This window comes from Pithys albifrons, chromosome 8 (assembly GCF_047495875.1).
Source record: "Pithys albifrons albifrons isolate INPA30051 chromosome 8, PitAlb_v1, whole genome shotgun sequence".
Lineage (NCBI taxonomy): Eukaryota > Metazoa > Chordata > Aves > Passeriformes > Thamnophilidae > Pithys > Pithys albifrons.
In genome coordinates, this window is record NC_092465.1 from 22,634,361 (window position 1) to 22,655,199 (window position 20,839).

Genomic DNA, 20,839 nt, shown 5'->3' on the forward strand with positions numbered 1-20,839 from the left:
AAAATATTTCCATACTTTAAATTATACATTACACTCACTCTGCAGCTGTATACAGAACCTAAATGAAGATTTAATGAAATATGATAACAACATAATGGTTCTTTAAATCCTTTAAAACAATAGGAGAGACAGAATATAACTGTCTACATGACATATTCAAGGGTGCACCTGCATGTTCAACCTAGCACAGTAAGATTTTTTATTTTTAAATTAAAACCCCCAAACATATTAGCTGGCATATTGATTTGGCATAAATTCTAAATAGCTAATAATAAATAAAAAAGGGAACTCCAATCAGCCTTTTAAGAATTAAACACTTGGAATTTTGGTTAATACTAATTGAAAAATAACCATAAAATAATCAAACAGCGAGTTTTTCATCTTGAAAATTCTTCTATGTGATATTATGAAAATACTCTTTTAAAAATTGAAGGCAATATGGGGAACAGCAGCCATAAAAAGATTAGTTTATATGAAGGGTTGCTTTTTTCCTTTTTCTGCTCCAAACATTTTTGTTTTGATAGCCTATTTGATTTCACTGTCCAGTCCAAGAATCTGAGGCTTTCATTGCAGATGCAGGTCCTTCTGGTTCTGGCCAAGGGTGTGGCTTTTATAAAATTGGTATTATACTAAGAATTCTGAAAAATAACTCTTTAAGATTTTTTTAAAGTGTTTTGAAAATACATTCTAACAGGTCTTTTAGAAATAGAACAGCTGCAATCCTCCAGGATTCATCCAGGGAAGTTATCTTTCCTCCAGCAGCACTCCCACTTCCAGTCTGACTCCGAGGTCTTGCTTTTTACTCCCCTGCAATCACTGAGCACCCCAAAAGCACAGCATACCATACCTAAAATCAGAGCCCCCCTCTGAGAACCTGACACTTTACACTTTAACACAGTACACTTCATCACAGAGCTGAAACTCTTCATGGGGCAGCCCAGAAAAGATCTGTCAGGTAAGTTAACATAAGCCTGATACCTGATGCAATTAAAAATTTCTAAGAGCACTTATGATATCAAATATTAAATATACAACAGATGCAACAGAAATACAAAATAAGAGCAGTTATTTTTTCCCATATCTCTCTATATATCTATATCTCTATATATATTGACCAGCTTGTACAAATTTCAGATACCAGAGAATCTCCTGTTAATGAACTCTAGAAATCAGGACTTAGTTCTAAATTTGAGCAGATAGATAATACCTATTTTGAAATTATCATCTTGGAAAACAGATTTTAGAAGCATTTAAGAACATGTAAGACATATAAATATTTTACTGCTACAAAGCTATTGACTCCAAGAGAAACCTATTAACCTCTGTTTTATAAATCAAGAGTAAAGAATGTCTGCAAAATAAAAAGAGAGGGTAGGAAGTACACCTCCACTCTGTTGTCATACCGGTGTTTCAGTGGTTGAAGTTGCAGGCTGCTGTAGTGACTGTGGTCGTGGTTCCTCTGACTGAGTCCTAACCAACCCACTTGGATGTCCCTTGGCAGTATCTCCATTTGTTACCTGAGGGTGCTGCTGGGTCAAGGCTGCTTTCAATCTCTGAAAGCAGAAAATAAAGAAAAGAAAAAAAAAAGGAAATATTCTATCATGGCAACTCGAGCAATTAATTATTTATATTAGTAGTTACTTCCATTTTGGAAACAGGCACTCCAAACTCTGTTGTTTCTTTTTATAGGCTTTCAACACTGATCCAGGCATACCTACTAACAGATGACAATTTTTGGCAAGCATAACAATAGCAATGAGGCTTACATAGGATCCCAAAAACAGAGGGATGGTAAGTTGTAGGGAAAAGTAAACACAAAGCCTCCTTCATGATGAACTGTGTCTGCACAGAGACTTCTGGAAGGCCATGAACAAACACTTCCTGAGACTGGTAGTACACAAGGGTACTACCACAATGGTAACAACCACACATGAAGGAAAATAGTTAACCAGAATATAAACATCTTTCCCTTTTAAAAAATCTGGTGTTCCCTATCCATTTTTAAATAGCTTGTTATGCCTCCACTTTACAAACATTCACCTCTGCAACCCTTCCTATGTGTAATTAGATAAAAGCCAAGATCTTTCCTGAAACATCATAATAATGCACAAAATACTAAGAAGCCTCACATTATATATAAAGATCATTTATGTAGAAATATGCAAGGTAACTGTTACAGCATGTTATTTTACAGTAAAAAACTGCTAAAAGGTTTGATGCTCTTCCTTTATTGTACACATCACTTCCCACTCAGTTTTTAAAAAATACTTTTAATGAAAATATTTAACATTTAATATGACAATATCCTTTCTGTAAGTTATTAACATATGATTTTTTCCAATGTATTTTCATTTATGGCCTGAATTTGGAAGTTTTTCTTGTATCATAACTTACTGTAAGGACGTGACAAACTTTCATTAGTCATCATCAAGAGAGTATTGACAGCAGGAATCAGCTTTACCAAAATAGTTACAATGTGCCTATGTTAACTTCAGCTGAGGTTCTAAAGGGTATGCCCTTTTTTATTTCAAGCCCTGATATTGGGGTTTTTTTAAAAGTTACTGTTTCAAAAATTACTTGCATTGGGTTTACACGGCAAAGTTTCCACGGGGTTGGGCTGCACGGGTGGCTTTTTTGAGAAGCTGCTGGAACCTTCCCCCGCATCCCACAGAGCCAAGGCCAGCCAGCTCCAGGATGGACCTGCCCCTGGCCACGGCTGAGCCCGTCGAGTGGTGGTAGTACCTCTGGGACCACACATTTCAGGAGAAAAAGAGCCGCAAACTGCACAACAGCAATGGCAGCCAGAGAGAGAAGTGAGAGTATTTCTGAGGAACAGCTCTGCAGACACCAAGGCCAGAGAAGGAGGGCAGGAGGTGCTCCAGGCACCAGAGCTGGGGCTCCCCTGCAGCCCATGGTGGGGCAGCTGTGTCCCTGCAGCCCATGGAGGACCACGGGGCAGCAGATTCACACACAGCTTGTGAAGGACCCCAAGCCAGAGCAGGTGGATGCTTGAAAGGGGTTGTGACCCTGTGAGAAACCCAGGATGAAGTAGGCTCCTGCTGGGACTTGTGGGACCATGGAATGTGAAGCCCACACAGGAGCAGATTTGGTGGTAGCACTTGTGACCCTGTGGAGGACTGCACCCAGTGGAAGAAATCGACACTGGGGCGGTTTGTGAAGAACTGCAGTCTGTGGGAAGGATTCACACTGGAGAAATTCATGGAGAACTGACTCCCACGGGAGGCACTGCACACTGGAATATGGGAAGTGCGGACTGGATGAGTGGACAGTGAGGTCGATTGAGAACTAGCTGAATGGCAGATCCCAGAAGGTCATAATCAGTGGCACAGGAACTAGTTGCAGGCCTGTCACTACTGGTGGTCACCAAGGTTCTGGACTGCACCCAGTTTAACTTATTTGTCAGTGGCTTGGAAGAAGGGGCAAGACGATGCCTCCTCAGCCAGTGACACAAGACATGGGAAGCTGTGGCTGATACCCCAGAGGGCTGTGCAACCTTTTGAGAAGGACCTTGACAAGCTGGAGATACAGGTAGGTAAGAATCTCCTGAAAGGCAAATGCAGGGCCCTACACCAGAGGGAGAATAACCTCACTCATCAGTACAGGCTGGGGATGCACCTGCTGGGAAGAAGCTCTGCAGAGAAGGACCTGTGGATCCTGGTGGACAAGCTGTCCATGAGCCAGCAGTGTGCTCTTGTGCCAGGTGTGGCATCGTGGCCAATGGTGTCCTGGGCTGCACTGGGAAGATCGTGCCAAGCAGGTCGAGTGAGGTGATCTTGCCCCTCCACTCAGCCCTAGTGAGGCCACATCTGGAGTGTCCATTCTGGCTCTCCAGTACAAGAGAGACACAGATGTCCTGGAGCAGGTCCAGCGGAGGCCAATAAAGATGATTAAGGGATTGGACCATCTCTCTTAGAAGGAAAGGCTGAGGCAGCTGGGCCAGTTCAGCCTTGAGAAGAGATGACTGAGAGGGGACTTCATCAAGGTCAGTAAGTACCTGAAGGGAGGGTGTCAAGAGGATGGAGCCAGGCTCTTCTCAGTGGTACCAAGCAATAGGACAAGAAAAAATGGGCAGAAACAAATGCACGGGAAGTTCCATCTGAACATGCAGAAGAAGTTCTCTACTGTGCATGTGACTGTGCACTGGAACAGATTGCCAAGAGAGGCTGTGGAGTCTCCATGGAGATACTCAAAAACTGCTGATACAATCCTGTGCCATGTGCTCTGGGATGACCCTGACTGAGCAGAGGGGTTGAGCCAGATGATCCAAACCGGTCCCTTCCAAGCCGACCCATTCCTCCAGCAGAGGAAGGAGTGGCAGAGACATGCCATGAACTGACCACAATCCCTCTTCCCCTTTCCTCCTTCCCTGCAGGGGCACAGGCGTAGAGAGAAGTTAAACCCAGGAAGAAGAGAGGGGAAGGTGTTTTTAAGTTTTGGGTTTATTTCTCTTTATCCTATTCTAATTTGATTGGTAATAAATAAAACTAATTTTCCTCAAATTGAGTCTGTTTTGCCCATGGTGGTAATTGCTGAGTTTGCACACAGATGTGCAAACAGTCAGAGTAGGACTTAACTTGCCCTACTGTTAACATTTAAACATTTTAATTCAGTAAGTAAATAAAGTCCTTTAGAGAATTACATTGTTAAACGTAATGTATTAAGGAATCAGAAAATAATTGGGTTTACTTTTATAATGCAATGCTGAAAAGTTGAGAGTCAAGTAGTTAGGATTAAAATTATCCAGAAATGCAGACATATTGTGAAAATCCGAGGAATATTTACAGATTTTCACAAGTAGATACCCAGCTCATGTGTTTAAAGCATTTCATATTTTAAGAGGCAATGCTGAAGTAAAATATTATATGGATGTTGTGCTTCCTTGTGAGCAGGGAGACAGCTACTCCAAATACAATGACAATTCCAGTTTCAACAATCAAGTATACTGAAAGAAGAATGAATGCATATAAGCATTATTATGGGTGGAAACTTGATGACAACCAAGGTTTTTTGATACTATGTGGCTATAGCAAACTAAAACTTGTATTTTCAGATAGCTTAATAGCTTTCAAAATCTTGATTAGCAAGGTTTTATTGTTCATGTATATCCATGAAAACAAATCCTCACCACATCTGTCAAAATTTGGTAGGACTAGATCATTCCATCAAGAGCTCACAGAAACAAGATAATATACTCCAGAAACAATTTGTGAAAAACTCAGATCCATATTTCATATCTGCCACAAAAGCTCATCAGAGTAATAACCCTCCTTCTCCTGGGTGTTATCCCACCATCTGCTGCTCTATTACTTATCTTTATTTTGCAACTAATTAACAGCATAATCTTCTAAATTCAGCAAGTTAATTATCATTATTGTGGTCTTTGCAGCATCATCAGTCCTTATGAAGTCTTGTCTCTCCACCCCCAGAGAACGTATGAAAATGAAGTAGGTTGTGAGAGGGTCTGTTTCTTTAGAGTAGGCTCATTAGGTGTTTGCTGATTAGCTCGGCATGCAGAGACAGGTCAGAAGAATTCTGCTGAACACAAGGTCCCATGCCGGGCTCCAGCAAGTTAATGTTGGTTTCTGAACATTTGCCAAGCTGCCCTCTGTCACTTCTCAGTAGAAATCTCCTGCGGAAAGTCTACTGGTTGCCCACTGAGTACAAGGTATTTCTCACATTGTGACAAAAGGGTTCATATGAGAAGGAGGAGACTGAGGGCAACATTCAGTGTTATTTAAGTTCTTCAGAAACTCCTGCAACCCACGCAGAAAGGTCTGAACATTATGTTTGCAGCCACTGGCTGTCCATTCAAAAAAGGATGTTTTACAACTGCAACTCAAGGCTCATGTTTCATACACACAAAGCATACAATTACAAATATTGTCACAAATAGATCGGAAGCAATTCTGCAACATTTTGAATTTTGTGTCCTTGACAGTTTGTCTGTTTTGATGGTTTGGTTTTTTCAAGGCAGCTATTGCATCTCATCTTCTCTAAAATACCACAGAACTGACTTACACATTTGATTTTTAAGTATGCAAAAGTTTCTTTAGCATAACAACAAACATGGAGTCATGTCAGAAAAACTGACCATTTATACTGTTTGTCACAGAAATCTGAAACTCATTTTCACTCCTACTGAATGTCATTCTCAGTGCAAGATAGAAAGACATTTTCAAAAGAACAGCAGTAAAAGACAACTTTGTCCCCGAATAAAATCTCTAGTCATTTTTTGCTTTAGTTCTACAAGCAGTAGGAAAAAAAGGATACAAGAATGTTCAAGACTACAGTAACAGTCCCTTTCACAGGTGTGAATGGACCAGCTATGCTCACTACAGTAACTTCAATATTGGGTCAATAAAATTAAAATGCAATCTAATTGCATGTAATTCTTCTACAGCACTGAAACACACATAGCACAATACATGTTTCTATGGTGAAGCAAACACTAAAATTCGGCTTAATGCACTCTTCCACTAAATGTCAGCTGTTTCAGTCAAGAGCCTCTTGCAATAACATCACCAATCATAAGGATTTGTCTCACCGCATAGCCAATTTTTAAATTTTTGTCTGTCATTGGTTTTATGCATTTTTCTTTTTTTAATAACTTTTTTTTCCTCCTAGTCATGAGTCCTTGCAGTTGATACACATTTTGTTATCTGCTACTTCACTCAGTGAACCTGTTTCCAAATGCAACTGTTCCTCTACAGATTTCACATGATCATTTAGTGTCGAGCAACTTTGATAGTAACCAGAGAAATGAGCATTTCAGCAAAGAAAGAAGTTCTAGAGGTGACATCTTAGTAACTCACTTCACATGAGTAACCAAAACTGCCACGTTGAAGGAGTCTGACACTTCAGATTGAAACATAGAAAAAAATACACAGTTCTGATTATTATGCATTAAGCTTGGACACTCTAATCTAAAAACCCTTTTAAATGTTGTAACAGAGCCCATGTACAAAGGGAAGAAGTCTCCAAAAGCTGTCCATAGTGGGAAAAAAGTCAGCAAGTATCTTAGTTTCCTTATCTTTAAAGGGTTTTAAGACTTCTATGACAGCAGAAGAAAAATTTTAACTATCCTACAGGAAGTCATCCTATGCCCATTACCAAAGCTGTCTTTTGCCAGTTATTTTAAGCTTTAGCTTTTAGAAATGAAAATACCAATTTGTTTTACTAAAGTTCATTCATGAATTTATAAAGAAGAAATATAGGATGCTCTTTGTACAATTTGGTATATGCAGCTCATAAGAAAACAGGAAGTATCCTTCAAAATAAAGAAAAATGTGTTCTTTTCATGTTAATAAAAATGTAGAAATTAAGCTATCAAAATTCATATTTAAATAATTAATTTCATACCATTAGGAAACAATGGCACTACAATCTCTAATTTGAAGTTTATCTAATCAGTTCTCACCTTCACTTAAAAAAAACAAAGAAGTTACACAACAGTAGCCTTTTGTAAGCAGGTAAGACAGAAATGAATGACTGTGACAAGGAATGAAATCAGAGCACAAAGTGCTTTTCTTACTACAAAACTCTGAATTACATTAGCTCCTTGAAACGCCATGCAAGACATGAACTGTGGAAATAGCCTCTGCAAAGAAAGGCACAAAGCACAAAAGCAAGTGCCTAGTTTCTGCCTTGGTTTGTGCCAGGTATTTAATCCAAAACATAGAATTGTGCCTTCTACACAAGACAGCTCTAGATCTGGTAACAATTCATCAACTTGGTGTTACCCCATGACAAAGTTACACCAACCAATTCTTCAGGAATTTTACTCAACCTCTGAAATTGTCAAATGTGTGTCAATTTAGAATACTTTGAAATAGTATTGTTATAGGATAGCAGAAAATGCAGAACAGCATAATACCAAGTATGGTCTTTAAATAAAAGAAAGGTTCAAAGAACCAAAAGCAAGTATGATAAAACCCTTCTGAGATACAAAAAACCCTGTTAACTTTCCAAACTTTGCACCTCATACAGTAAGTACCAAACTTACTGTAATACCTGAGGAAGTTAGGGAAGTTAGTTAGGAAACTATTCAAGCATGTTTTCTGTATTTGCTACATATTCTATTCTTACATTTTATAATGAAATATGAAAAAAATCCATGAGATTGCAAGGTCCATCTATAGAGAACAACAAAAAAATTTCCCAAAGTAATAAATAACAAATAAACAAAACGACAGCCAAGAAAATTCAAAATATCTATACAAAACCTGACTCCTGGAATTTTTGTGAAGGGAACATCATAGCTTTTCCTCTCATCCAGCTTTTTGTCCAAAAGACATTGAGAATACTAGGCTGACAGACTTCATAGATTAATTAATGGAGTCAAACCGTTAACCCAGAACTTCCAAGTCCACCATTAAACCATGTCCCTGAGTGCAACATCTACATGTCTTTAAATACCTCCATAGCTGGTGACTTCACCACTTCCCTGGGCCATCTGTTCCAATGCTCGACAACCCTTTCTATGAAGAAATTTTTCCTAATATCCAATGTAAACCTGCCCTGGCACAACGTGAGGCCATTTTCTCTTATGAGAGAGCAGTAACATCTCCCCTGAGCCTCCTTTTCTCCAGGTTAAATGGCTCCAACTCCCTCAGTAGCATCTCATATGACTTTCTCTCCAGACCCTTCACCTCTATTGCCCTTCTCTGGACTTGCTCCAGCACCTCAATATCCATGTGACTCGAGGTACAGCCTCACCAGTGCCGAGTACAAGGGGAAAACCACTGCCCTGATTCTGCTGCCATACTATTGTTGATTCTCATACAAGTCAGGATCCACCTGGGCTCATTGCTGGGTCATGTTCAGTCAGCTGCCAACCAGCACCCCCAGATTCTTTTCCAACAAGCAGCTTTCCAGCCGCTCTTCCCCCAGACTGTGGTGGTTGTGACACTTCACCTGGCTGAATCTCATATAACTGTCCTTGGCCCATGCGCCCAGCCTGTCCAGATCCCTCTGCAGAGCCTTCCTACCCTCCTGCAGATCAACACTTGCCCAGTTTGGTGTCCTCTGCAAACTGACCACGGTGAGATCAATCCCCTTGTTCTGGTCATCAATGAAGATACTAAACAGAACTGTCCCCAACACTTAGCCCTGGGGAACCCACTTATAACTGGCCACCAGCTGGAGTTCACCTCATTCTGCAGCACTTTCTGGGCTCAGCCCATCCAGCCTTTTTTTTAACCCAGCATAGAGTATGACTAAGACAATAAGCAATCAATTTCCCTAGGAGAATGCTGTGACAATGTCAAAGGCTTTAGTAAAGCCCAGGCACACAACACTGACAGCCTTTTCTTCATCCACTAAGTAAGCCACCCTTGTCACAGAAGCCAAGCAGGCCAGTGAAGCTGTACCTGCCTTCCACAGATCCATGCTGGCTGGGTCTGATACCCTGGGTGTCCTGTTTATGCCCACATGATAGAGCTCAAGATCATCTGCTTCGTGATCTTTGCCAACACAGAAGTCATGATGAAAGGCCTGTAGTTCCCTGGATCCTCCTTCTGGCCCTTCTTGAAGATGAGCATCACATTTACATTATATTACTCCAGTCACCTGGGACTTCCCCAGTTAGCCAGGACTGCTGGTAAAAGACTGAAAGTGGCTGGGCAAGCTTTGTCACCAGTTCCCTCAGTAACCTTGGGATCCCATCCAGGCCCATAACCTTGAGTGTGTCCAAGTGCTGTATCAGGTTACTGTCCATTTTCCCTTGGATTACAGAGGCTTCGTTCTGCTCCTCATCCCTGTCTTCCAGCTCCTGGGGCTGGTATCCTTCAGGACTGCCCCACAACACGAGGGGGAAATACAGCTATGGTACACAACGGGACACAGGACGTGTTTCCAGTGTTCTGCTAACTTAACCATACTAATAAATCCACAAATTGCAGTATACCATTAATACATGAAACACACACTGTTCATTTATTAAATTTCAGTGTAATAGCTTGTTATTCAAAACTAAATGTGAACTATTAATGAAATAAAAGGGAAGCAGTAAAATTGAACGTTAAGTCTTCTGTTAGTTTAACCAGGAACACAACTGAAAAATAAACCTGGTTACCATACATTCACAGAACTTAGTATGTAGCAAGCAAAGTTATTTTCAAGAGATACATGAAAAAGAAGAGGGTTCGTATCACAAAGACTTACATTTTAAAAATTAAAGAGAACTTTGCATTTAATAAACCATCACATATCTGCCAACAATGCAGCCCATGGCACAGAGAGTTTATCTTCCTGTTGGAAGCTTTTCTACATAAACATTAAGTTTCTCATTAAATTGCTTGTACTTTCAAAGTGGTAAGAAATTAAGATTTTTATTTTTGTGATTAGGCACTATATAAAAGTAAATGAGCATAAGAAATATTCATACTTCTGATATTCTTGAATTCTGCTTATGCTTTATATTAAGCAACAAGAAAGAAATACTACAAATACCCTTTTTACAGTCTCACTGAAGTGCATACATTAGCTATTGTAATAAGAAGGCTGATGAGACTGTTAAATTTTAAGTCCAATGACCTTTGGGTTTTTTGTATTTGAGTGATTGCTTCCTCCAACATGAGACCAAAGTCTTTGCCACATACCTGTATTTCCCTTCTGCCTTTAAACCTTTCCAAAATCAAGTCATTCAGTAATACACTTAAAAATCTAATTTCTTGCCTATCTGAAAAATTATTTGGAACCAATTCCTCATGGATTTCACAAAGCAGAATGCAGAGCGTAAGTCTCCTGTAAGTGCAGTTTCTGAGAAAACAGTTCTTGTTTTCACCTTCTTATATTCTTCTCTTCTGGATTTAAGGTAAATTCATTTCATCAGAGCTGGTTACATTTAACTATTTCCTCAAGTATTAAAATATTCCTTCTCCCATTCCTAGGAGGACAAGGATGCACAGAAACAGACCTTCTTCCTTTCTGTCCCTCTCTATACTATTTCAAAAGTCATTGTGTTGAACAGTGAAGGAAACTGACGGAGGACTGGACCCCATCAGACAGCACCAGTGAGTGCAGTGGTAATGGTTTCTCCCCAGTAGTTTCAGTATTTGGTGAATGCGGTCCAGCATGCCCACCCTGCTGGAATCCCATTACTCCAGACAGCAGAATAACCAGGACTCCCAGACTCTGTTTTTCATATTGTGGAGTGCAAAGAGAAAATGGGTAAGGAAAGAAACCCCACAGGTTTAGGTCAAGAGAAATGAGATATCAAAGAATGCTAAGGGCATCCTCACACCTACCAATATTAATGTAGAAAAATATATTTAATCTAGCAGGTGTTCTTGATTATTTTAGCATAAAGTAAGAGCTGAAGGAAGACAAACACTATTTCAGAGGACAGACACTGTTTATGGAGGAATCTTTTAAATACATAAATGGTTAATTATTGTTTAATAACAGATTTTTTATTGCTTTAGAACAGTTGGAATAAAAACACAAGAAAGCAAAAAAAGAGAAGCAACTATCTAATGTTGCAGAAAATTTTTCAAGAAATTAATTCAAATTACCACTACAAATGGATCACTAATATTAAGAAACAAAACAAAAAACAACCAAAAACCAAATCAACCCAAAATTTGTTTTTCTTGTTTTACTAATGATTTTTCTGAATAATCCTCAAACCCCCTCAAAATGCCCAACAGAACAGAAACAACCTCCACACATAACAGTTTGTTAACTATGTCAATAATATATATCTAATTACAAAACTCTTGTCAAATGGACTATATTCAGTTGAGATTCTGAAAACATTTTTGAAAAAAACCTTCTTTTCCTCGTTTTTTAAGAAGTATCATGTCCTTTGGGATGAAACATAATTCTGCTTCTCTGAAGGAAACGTTCACCGTTAAGATGCTACTAATCTTGTCTTTCTTCCAACTAATATACCCAATCTTCCAATACAAGGAGTAAGAAGGAGTTTAGCTAATAATCTAATGAATTTAAAAGAATGTTTAAAAATAAAATCAAAATGGCTATTAACAACAGAACTAACAGATGCTTGAACTGGAAAGAGCTGTAAAATAAATTCAGCCATTATTATTCTGTTTTTATTAAATCTGTACTTGCAGAATTTAGACTAACAAAAGAAAACTAAAGCTGTTTTAAAAAGCAACAGAATTTAAAAAATTTCTGAAGTTATTCTTCTTGAGGAATAATGGAGTTTTGCACTTACCAATTTAGCCTCAGACTGCACTGGCTGTGGGGAGGAAGGCCCTGGGATTCCTGGGATACTAGGCACCATGGTGACAGGTCTAACAAGCTGACCAGATAAAGTATAAAAATGAAGAAAACCTGAGTATGTTATCACAATAGAAAGCATATGACAGCACTACCCTCTGAAGCCAAAACAGCTATCAAGGTGCTTATAACTAAGTTCTATGCTGCACTTAATGCAAATCTGCTCCACTTTCAAATTAATATAGCATCATGCTTACTTACTGGAACTGCAGCAGGGACATGCACATTAGAATTTGTGATAGATGCAGGAATAGCAACAGGCATGGTTTGTCCATTAGGAAGATGTAACAGCAGAGGAAAAGGACCTGGAACTGGACTGAAAAAGGAATGAACTATATAAAAGAAAACTTATCCAGAGAAGAGAACAAGTTTACACATTACTTTAAATTGGTTTGTTTTTTTACAGGTGTAATGTAATATTCATTTGGAGATCAAAAATATGAACTTAGTGATGTGGAAAACATGGCATTATATCTCACATGTAGTGAAAGTTACATGTTTTATGTGTAGTAAAGCACCACATTACACCAAAGCATCTCAAATTCATACATTAACTGCAGAAACAGTAACTGAAAGTAAATTAAAACTTTTAAATTCGGCAAGAAAATATTTTACTAGGATTTATGTAACTTACACTATTGGTCTGTTAGACGAGGGAGCCTGGGTAATAACAGTACTAGAAGTTGGTGATGGTATTGCCTGTTGAATAATAACACTTGAGTCAGAACTCGTAAGTAGTACATTAGGAACTTGTAGTGATGCTGGACGCACTATTGTTGACGTGGGCTGTGCAGGCTGCTGCAGTGACACCTCCTGAGGAAAAAGAGAGGTTAATAGGTTTGTAAAACACAACTACAGGCCACTAATTCTGACTGTTAAATGGACACAGTTTGATAGAACAAATCAGAATTTCAATAACATTATGCAAGTAGAATCAGTTATAAAATTAAGAACACTCAAAAATCCCCTCTGGATGAATCATTTAAACCATCATAGTAAAATCTGTTCCAACAATAGTGATTTTGGCTTTATGACAAACCTGGCTCAATTTATGCTAAGGCTACTATTACTTATAATTCAGTTATCATCAGATTTTAATTTTTTTTGAAGAAACCCATGCCCTTATCACCACTATTATGTTTACCCACTCTCCAAATAAGGAAAACATTTTATGGTGTCCTTATGTACATTTCAGTATCAGTCCATTATTCTGGACTTAAACAAGAGAAACAAGAGTTTTATGGTTCAGTAAAAATGAGGAAAAAAAAAGCTACTTTTTTAAGCTTTTATCCCTTACCTATGTAGCTCTCTTTACTCGAGTGATAAAAATACTTAGACTGTTACATTCAGAACTCTGAAAAATATATGTGTATCCTAATGCAGAAAAAAGGATTTGAGCACAGGACTTAAACTTTTTTGAATGCAAATAAAGAGTGGACAGAAATCACCATAGTTCTTAGCTTAGCAATCAGGTAAAGTACATTATCAACTGAATGTCATACCTGCATTTGCTGTTTCTGAAAACCTAGAAGGGCCTTGCTGTAACCAAAGCCTTTCTTCTCAGGAAACCCTTGATACTGTCAGACTTCAAATTTACCTTCAGACAGGCTTGTCCAAGTTTTATTCTTTTGACAATAGCTACTGAAATCAATGACATATAAAATTACACTCTTAAGACCAGCAGACTTTTCTCTGCTGTTAAACCATAACTCAAAGAGAACATCTCATACCTGTGCCATACAGGCTGCACTGGTCATTATTTCCTCTGAATTAAGCTTAAGTTCCGAAAATACATCCACAAAGTTTTAAATAGTAAGGCCTTAGCTCTCTTAAGAGATTGTTTCTCTTATTACATCTGTTAATGCAAAATGTGTGTGCTCCTCCGAGCAAGTCACAGAACGGTGTGCTTGCTGGCAGACTATGAGCTCCACACAAGAAAGGACTTTAGATGATAAAACTTTGTCGCTCCAAAATCTGGATCTGTCATCAGGGTTCATTAGTTCATTCAGGCTTTTCCTCAAGGGACCCAAAAGACTATGCACAGTAAATGAAGAATTTTTGGAGAATAATAGTGAACATTGTGAAAGTCAGAATGTTTTTCTTTACTACCAATCTGGGGCATAATATTTGAACACAGTATCTAGAATTACAGATAAGCATTCAGTAAAAAGAAGAAAACATCCAGTTTGGAATTTCAGAAACAGAAAAAAATAAAAAGCCCAATGCTTCTTAGGACAAGATTAAATACCCCTTTGCAAATAAGGAATTTGGTACAACAGCTATACAGATCTTGTTCAATGAGAAGAGTCAAAGGGAAAACATAAAGGAGACTGAACTGGTTGACTGTGGGAAACTACAGGAAGGTATAAGAGAACACTTGCCCTGATAATCTCATGGCAATGCCCAATTCCGAAATTTGCATTCAACTTCACCCCTTCCTGCCTGCTGTTTGCCACTATTACCTGTCTCATTACTGTGAGCAAAGAGCCACTAAAAAGTCTGTTCCCACTGTAGGATTTTGACAGACACATCCATATTTGCCTCTAACAGCCAGCTGAGGTCTTTTCCTTGTTCCTCCTTTCACCTGAAACATCTTCATTCATGACAACCACATATATAGAGAAAAGTATATGTATCGTTACAAGCGCACGTACACGAAAACCCCAGAACAAACAGCTATCGCAAAGTAATTCTAAATTCCATCAAAGAGGAGAAAAGGACAGTCAGGTACCAGCAGCCATGGACCCAGGTGTACAGCTTTAATACAAAAGCACGAATTAACCAGATATTTACACATTCCCAACAACAGCAATGCCATAACAGCCCCTTCTGTGTGGGTTTTGCCAGTGGCTTCTCTAAGTACCAGAAGGCCAAAAAAAGAAGTGCAGTGTGTGCAATTATCTCAAGAACAGGTAAGCCTCAGAGAAAACCATCCTTGCTGAATTTGCAACAATTCATGAACTCAGAACACCAGCCCAACCTGCATGCTGGCATGAACATGCTGCACAACTCAGACAACATTCAAAGTCATGAGGGCACTTAGATGCAAACAAGGACTAGTGCATTCCATATGCACTTGACAAAGAATGGACACTGAAGAACTTCACCAGAATCACAGAATGGTTGAAGTTAGAAGTGACCTCTGAAGGTCACTCCAGTCCAATCCTTCTACCACGGCCATGAACACCTTTGACTAGATCAGGCTGCTCAGCTCCCAGCCAGCCTGACATGGCCAATTCTGAACACCTACCGAGAAGTCACTGACATGTCAGTACAACCTTCTACCACTCAGCAAACAGATGGGATTGGTCTTCCAACTGCTGCTGCAACCAGGTAACTATGTACAGGCAAGTAAGTCATGGCAATTCTGTGAACACTTGTTTGCTATTCATAGCAGCAGGTTAATTAATGGGTGTTCTAATAAATACTGACTTTAAAATTGGGTCTCTCCCTGCCTTGAACCCCTGCTAAGAAAAGGGCAGTTTGAAACTTTTAGACAGAGTGCTCTATGGAAACTGGATTAATGTATAAAATTCTGAAAAAAACCTCTAAGATTCTGAAAATGGAAACCTCACATACACACAATCAGTTTCCTGTGTTATTAAAACCAGCATTTATGCTTTAAAAGACCAAAAATGATCTTCAACTACTAAATAACTACCACATTTAATGATGAGTGTGTTTATGCAGTTCAAAACGTATTTTCAACTTCCACTTTACACTAACTTGCTCTACGCTACACTGAAAAGTGCCTGCAGGTGCCAGTTACTGCAACAACGTGGCAATAACATCGGCTGCAGATTTAGAAGTATGGCCCTAAAGGAGGCCGACACTTTTCGTGCATATAAAAACAAAACCATAGTTCCACCAGATAATAATTGGTCACCAAAGCATTGCACTAATTAAGTATAAATTTTGACTGGAATAAAATACTTTGTAAATATATTCTGCTAAAGAAAAATAGAGATGAATTTGCAATAGTGAGACTTAGTCAAATTGATGTTACCTTTAGCCACCTATGCAACATTTAACCCTATTTAAAGGAATCAGAAACTTACTAAAGGGACTTCTCCAACTCCTTTATTCTTGAAACTAAAACCCAATGAATTGGAAAAGACATTACAGAACAGGATAGTTATTTTACTTAAGTGTTTTCAGATGTGCATATTTTCAAGAATTTTCTATTTAAAAGCAAATATAATGCAATAACTTTCTAATGTTATCAATAAACAGAATTCTTTATACAGAAACGTAGAGGGCCAGAACTAATAGTGTAATTGATTATTACTGTAAGAAAACAACTGGTTTTAAAACAGGTAAGTTAGGCAAGCAGCTACCTGAAAACAACTAAGCAACTTTTAAAACTCTGTTGAGGGTCACCCTTCAATGCACTGTTAATATACAACCATAAGGTTTGAAAGCTTTCATTGTTATTTTAAGGCTTAGATTTTATCTACTTCTAATGATATTGTCGTCCATTCAAAGCAGAATTTCAACTCTTACTGAAGCCTAATAGAACTTGTGGAACTCTTGGAAAACTAGGAAAAGAACTATGCACAGTTTTTTAAGATTCTCCAAGGAATTCTTTTGACAACTACAAGAAAAATTAGAATTGCCTTTCACATACATTAACAGGCTGTAATCATTTAAGGCTATTAAAATATACTCAGCCAATGAAACAGTTACTGTGGTGTATATATTTTAAAAACAGCTATGCTCTGAAAAAAAAAGCACACCAACTTCCTTCCTTCAATAAATCTATAAAATACAAAAATCTAACTGAGAAAACAGCAACGCTCTGGTCACATTTTTCAACTTCTGCAGGCCACATTCAGCAGCACCACCCTCAGCCTTGCTCAGCTTTTCTCCAGTCGGACACCAGAACAGGGCTGAGCAGCAGCTTCTCTGCTACAGCAACACACTGAACTTACATCCTGAATGAGAAAAGCTCATAAACACTGCCAAGCACTAAGATATAATTTTCACTTGTAATGATGCTAAAGAAATACTGAATTTACAGTACGAAGACATTAATATTATCTTCTTGCCAAAATTAGACTACTTGGAGTAAGTATTTTAAGCAAAAAACCCCACACTAACCTCTGAAATAAAGACTAAATGAAATAAAAGAGAACTGTGATTCACTTACTATAAGCAGCTCTTTACATATATTTCTATAAACTACTTTTACTATTTTTGAGACATGATAGCCTTGATTACCCAGGATCACTCATCCTTGTTAACTAATGAAACTGAGCAAAGCTTTTTAAGGACAAATCTGAACGGAAACTCCCTTCAATTTCTGTCACACACTCAAGGCTGTTCTCACATTGGTTCCTGTTGGCAGTGTATGAGAAAGAGTTGAAATCAGAGAGGTTCAGACTAGATCCAAATTAAAACGCTTTCCCCATGGGAACAGCCTGGTACTGGAGGAGGTTGTACTGAGAAGCTTTACAAAAGCCTCTCTCTCACAGAGGTTTCAAGGCCAGAGTGTGTAAAGTGCTGAGGAACTTGGTCTGATGTCAGAGCTAACCCTGCTTTCAGGAGGAAGCTGGACCAGAAAATCCTGCAGTCCCTTCCATCCTGAATTACCCTGTGATCCTAAAAAATCCTGTTGGTTTTAGGGAGTAAGGCAGCTAAGTCCCTCAAACACAGACTACCCAGTAAAGATGCACATAAAGACTGAGTAAAGCAACCTTAATGCTTTATCATGTTCTGCTCCTAATATTTTTATTTACAGAAGTAAGACTACAAATACTTAATTTCATTCATTTTTCTTCATTTGGTGTTCTTCAAGAGAAGTCCACAAAATGAAAACACTACAAGTCACATATTGAAGTGAACATTACTGTTAAACTGTTCATTCATTAAAGCAACAGTTTTAAAACTGATTTGGCTACACCATCCTCTAGTAACAGACAATACCTCGGTCTTCTAGGAGTATTCAGGTAAAAGAAACAAGCAAATGCCTGAGATCACTTTTAAACACAATGATACACCTTAAAGAGTGTAACACTTGAAACAAAATTATCTGGTGCTTAAGTTTTGTATGTTTCTGTAGAACGCCTCCTGCTTTCTACAAAACAATTTTTGGTAATACATAAGCTAAACAAAAATGTACACATGGAGAGTTCCAAACTGTTGATGCTATTTAAAAGAAAAAACAATAAAACCAAAGAAACGGAACTTCTATTGGTTTTTTTTAATGAATGATGATGCATAAACAAGAATAAAAAGCCCCTTTAGCATTTTCTAACATGAATCTTAAATTTGACTTCCTTCTGGCTTCTCTGGAAGCAAAGAAATAATTGTAGTGAACAAGCTAAGTAAAGAATTCAACAATTGACCTTGTAAATCCACAGGAATACGGCAAATGAAAACTTTTCCTTTCAACCAGCTAAGTGGTGCAGCTATCACCATGTACAAAAAACTTACAGAAGACTCCAAAAATAAGTTCCAAAAAGAGAAAAATAAAGGTTCTGACCTTTTCATCATTGGTAGTAGACTCTGGATGAGGTAAAGGACTATCTTGATGAGTTGTCTCTACAACTGAAGGTTCTTCAATCTTATTTCTTATAATGGGTGTTGCAAGAGGAGACAAATCTAGAGGCATCTATGAGAAACAATGTAAAACAAAATTACTCAATCTCAAAAAAATTAAACTAAGCAAGAAAATGCAAGTAACTAAAGACAAATATCAGCCCATAACAATACAGAGGTGCTGATGTTTGAAAGATGTTGGTGCAGACGCATTACCAGTCAAGGTTATTTTACCACCACCTGCACGAACACCCATCTTCAGTAACACCAATGTCAGATTAAGTATTTCTTTCTAGAGAATTAAAAATATTCTTAAAGTTTTCCTTTCCCAAGAGTCACAAGAAAATTACAACTAAGGAAGGAGTGTTACACTTAAAAAATTACAGCTAAATTAAGGTATTATCCTTATATGAATTATTACACCTCATGCCACAAACCAGAAAATCTTAACTACATTTCCAAATCAAGAAAGCAACTGTGGACAATTAATTTCAAGCTTATTGCAGCAAATAAATATTGAAAAATCAAATCTTGTATTACTACACAGGTAAAATCCAGTGGGACATCTGAAATGCCTTAAAGAAACAAACTTACAACAGTACTTAAAGCAACACTATACATCTGATAGCCTATACTCCTGTCTAGTCTGCTATCCAAATACTTTTGGAAGAAACTTCCCCCAAAGCTCATGTTTTTAAGTTCTTCCAGATGTCTTTTTTCAATTCAATTCCTAGTTTTCCTATACAATATATTACTAACAGACAGGGGGGGACTGTTAGAAGCAGAATCTGCTTTCATACCACATGTAAATATGAAATACTACAAAAAAAACTGAACTATCAATCCCCTAGGAAGTGTGCCATTGCAGTACAGTTTTCCACACTTTGCCATGATCGTATCGTGTATATAAATCGTTAAGATATATGGCAGGACTGTGTTTCAGAGGGAAGCTTGGAAAATTATTATCAATTAAAGAAATGGACAAAATGTTTAAAATACTTGGCAATACTTATAATCTCATCCAAGACAGTGGTGAACTACACAGAAAGTACAGTCGTAGTAAATTCAGAATCGGTTTTACCATAAGTCATGTTATAAAAACAGCATACACTAATTGGAAAACAAACTTTAAAATACATGATTTGATATAGTTGTGGCAACAAAACAAGGGTGAGGCTTAACAGGAATGGATAATAATCCATCCCATAAAGAGGTACCTCTAAAAATCTTTACTAAAATGAAGCAAATGAAGCTACCGATGCTGCAAGTTCTGTATAAATAAAATTATTTTATCTCCTCCTGTGAAAGTTAACCAGGTAGTCAACCAAAGGCAATATTATTCAAAGGGTACATTGAACAAAATTTTTTATTTGCAGAAGCATTTATACTACATGCTTTAGGAGCTAAGACAAAGTCCCACTGTCCATGCTAACTATGCAAAATTAATCAGATAAACTAACTTTCAGAAGAGTAATCACAGATTTGTAATCTCTCCATAAAACATATACAAGCAGCTAACAGGTGATTATTGGTATAGTTTAGAAGACAATATATAAATCCAAAGTTTGCTTTTTTAATGGAATTTCTGATATAAAACTTAGAAGCTCTGAGAAGAAAAAGTTTTTGAACATACTTTTTTAATGTCATCTTCAGAAGCCTTTTTAAACTCATTTTCAAAAGGACTTGCTAATTCATTGAATAAGCCCACTTCTTCACAGTTCTTCAAGAATCGAGTTGGTGTTGGTGTCTGATCTGAAATGAAGTGTATAAAACCCCCACATTTTTATTTTTAAAATACCATTTATGAACCTACTTATCGTAAATACTTCTCAGGATACAAACAAAGAGACAGGTGGGTGGGAACTCTCCTGCCTTGCAGGCGGGCTCTGCTGTCCCTCCAGGGAGGAGCCAGCACAGCCCACCTGCTACAGACCAGCAACTGGAGCCAAACCAGTGAGCCCCTGACACATCTGGGAGGGTATCAAAGCATTTTGTCTGTGTTCACAAACCACAGGGAGCTACTCTCAAGTGCACA

The 20,839-nt window shown here is 38.0% G+C and overlaps 1 protein-coding gene across 6 annotated transcripts in view; it reads right to left on the reverse strand.

The window, feature by feature from the left end:
• The window catches only part of ATF2 (activating transcription factor 2), a 48,217-nt gene that overhangs the window by 14,111 nt on the left and 13,267 nt on the right, over positions 1-20,839 (reverse strand). For 4 of the 6 annotated variants that reach the window (XM_071562812.1, XM_071562813.1, XM_071562814.1 and 1 more), the window contains 6 exons: positions 20,438-20,556; positions 18,749-18,877; positions 12,899-13,077; positions 12,466-12,580; positions 12,200-12,286; positions 1,404-1,553 (listed from right to left, as the gene is read on the reverse strand). In XM_071562812.1, coding sequence (XP_071418913.1) covers positions 1,404-1,553; positions 12,200-12,286; positions 12,466-12,580; positions 12,899-13,077; positions 18,749-18,877; positions 20,438-20,556 — 779 coding nt within the window. The remainder of the gene's footprint in view (positions 1-1,403; positions 1,554-12,199; positions 12,287-12,465; positions 12,581-12,898; positions 13,078-18,748; positions 18,878-20,437; positions 20,557-20,839) is intronic. The other 2 variants (XM_071562818.1, XM_071562816.1) reach the window with 2 other exon arrangements.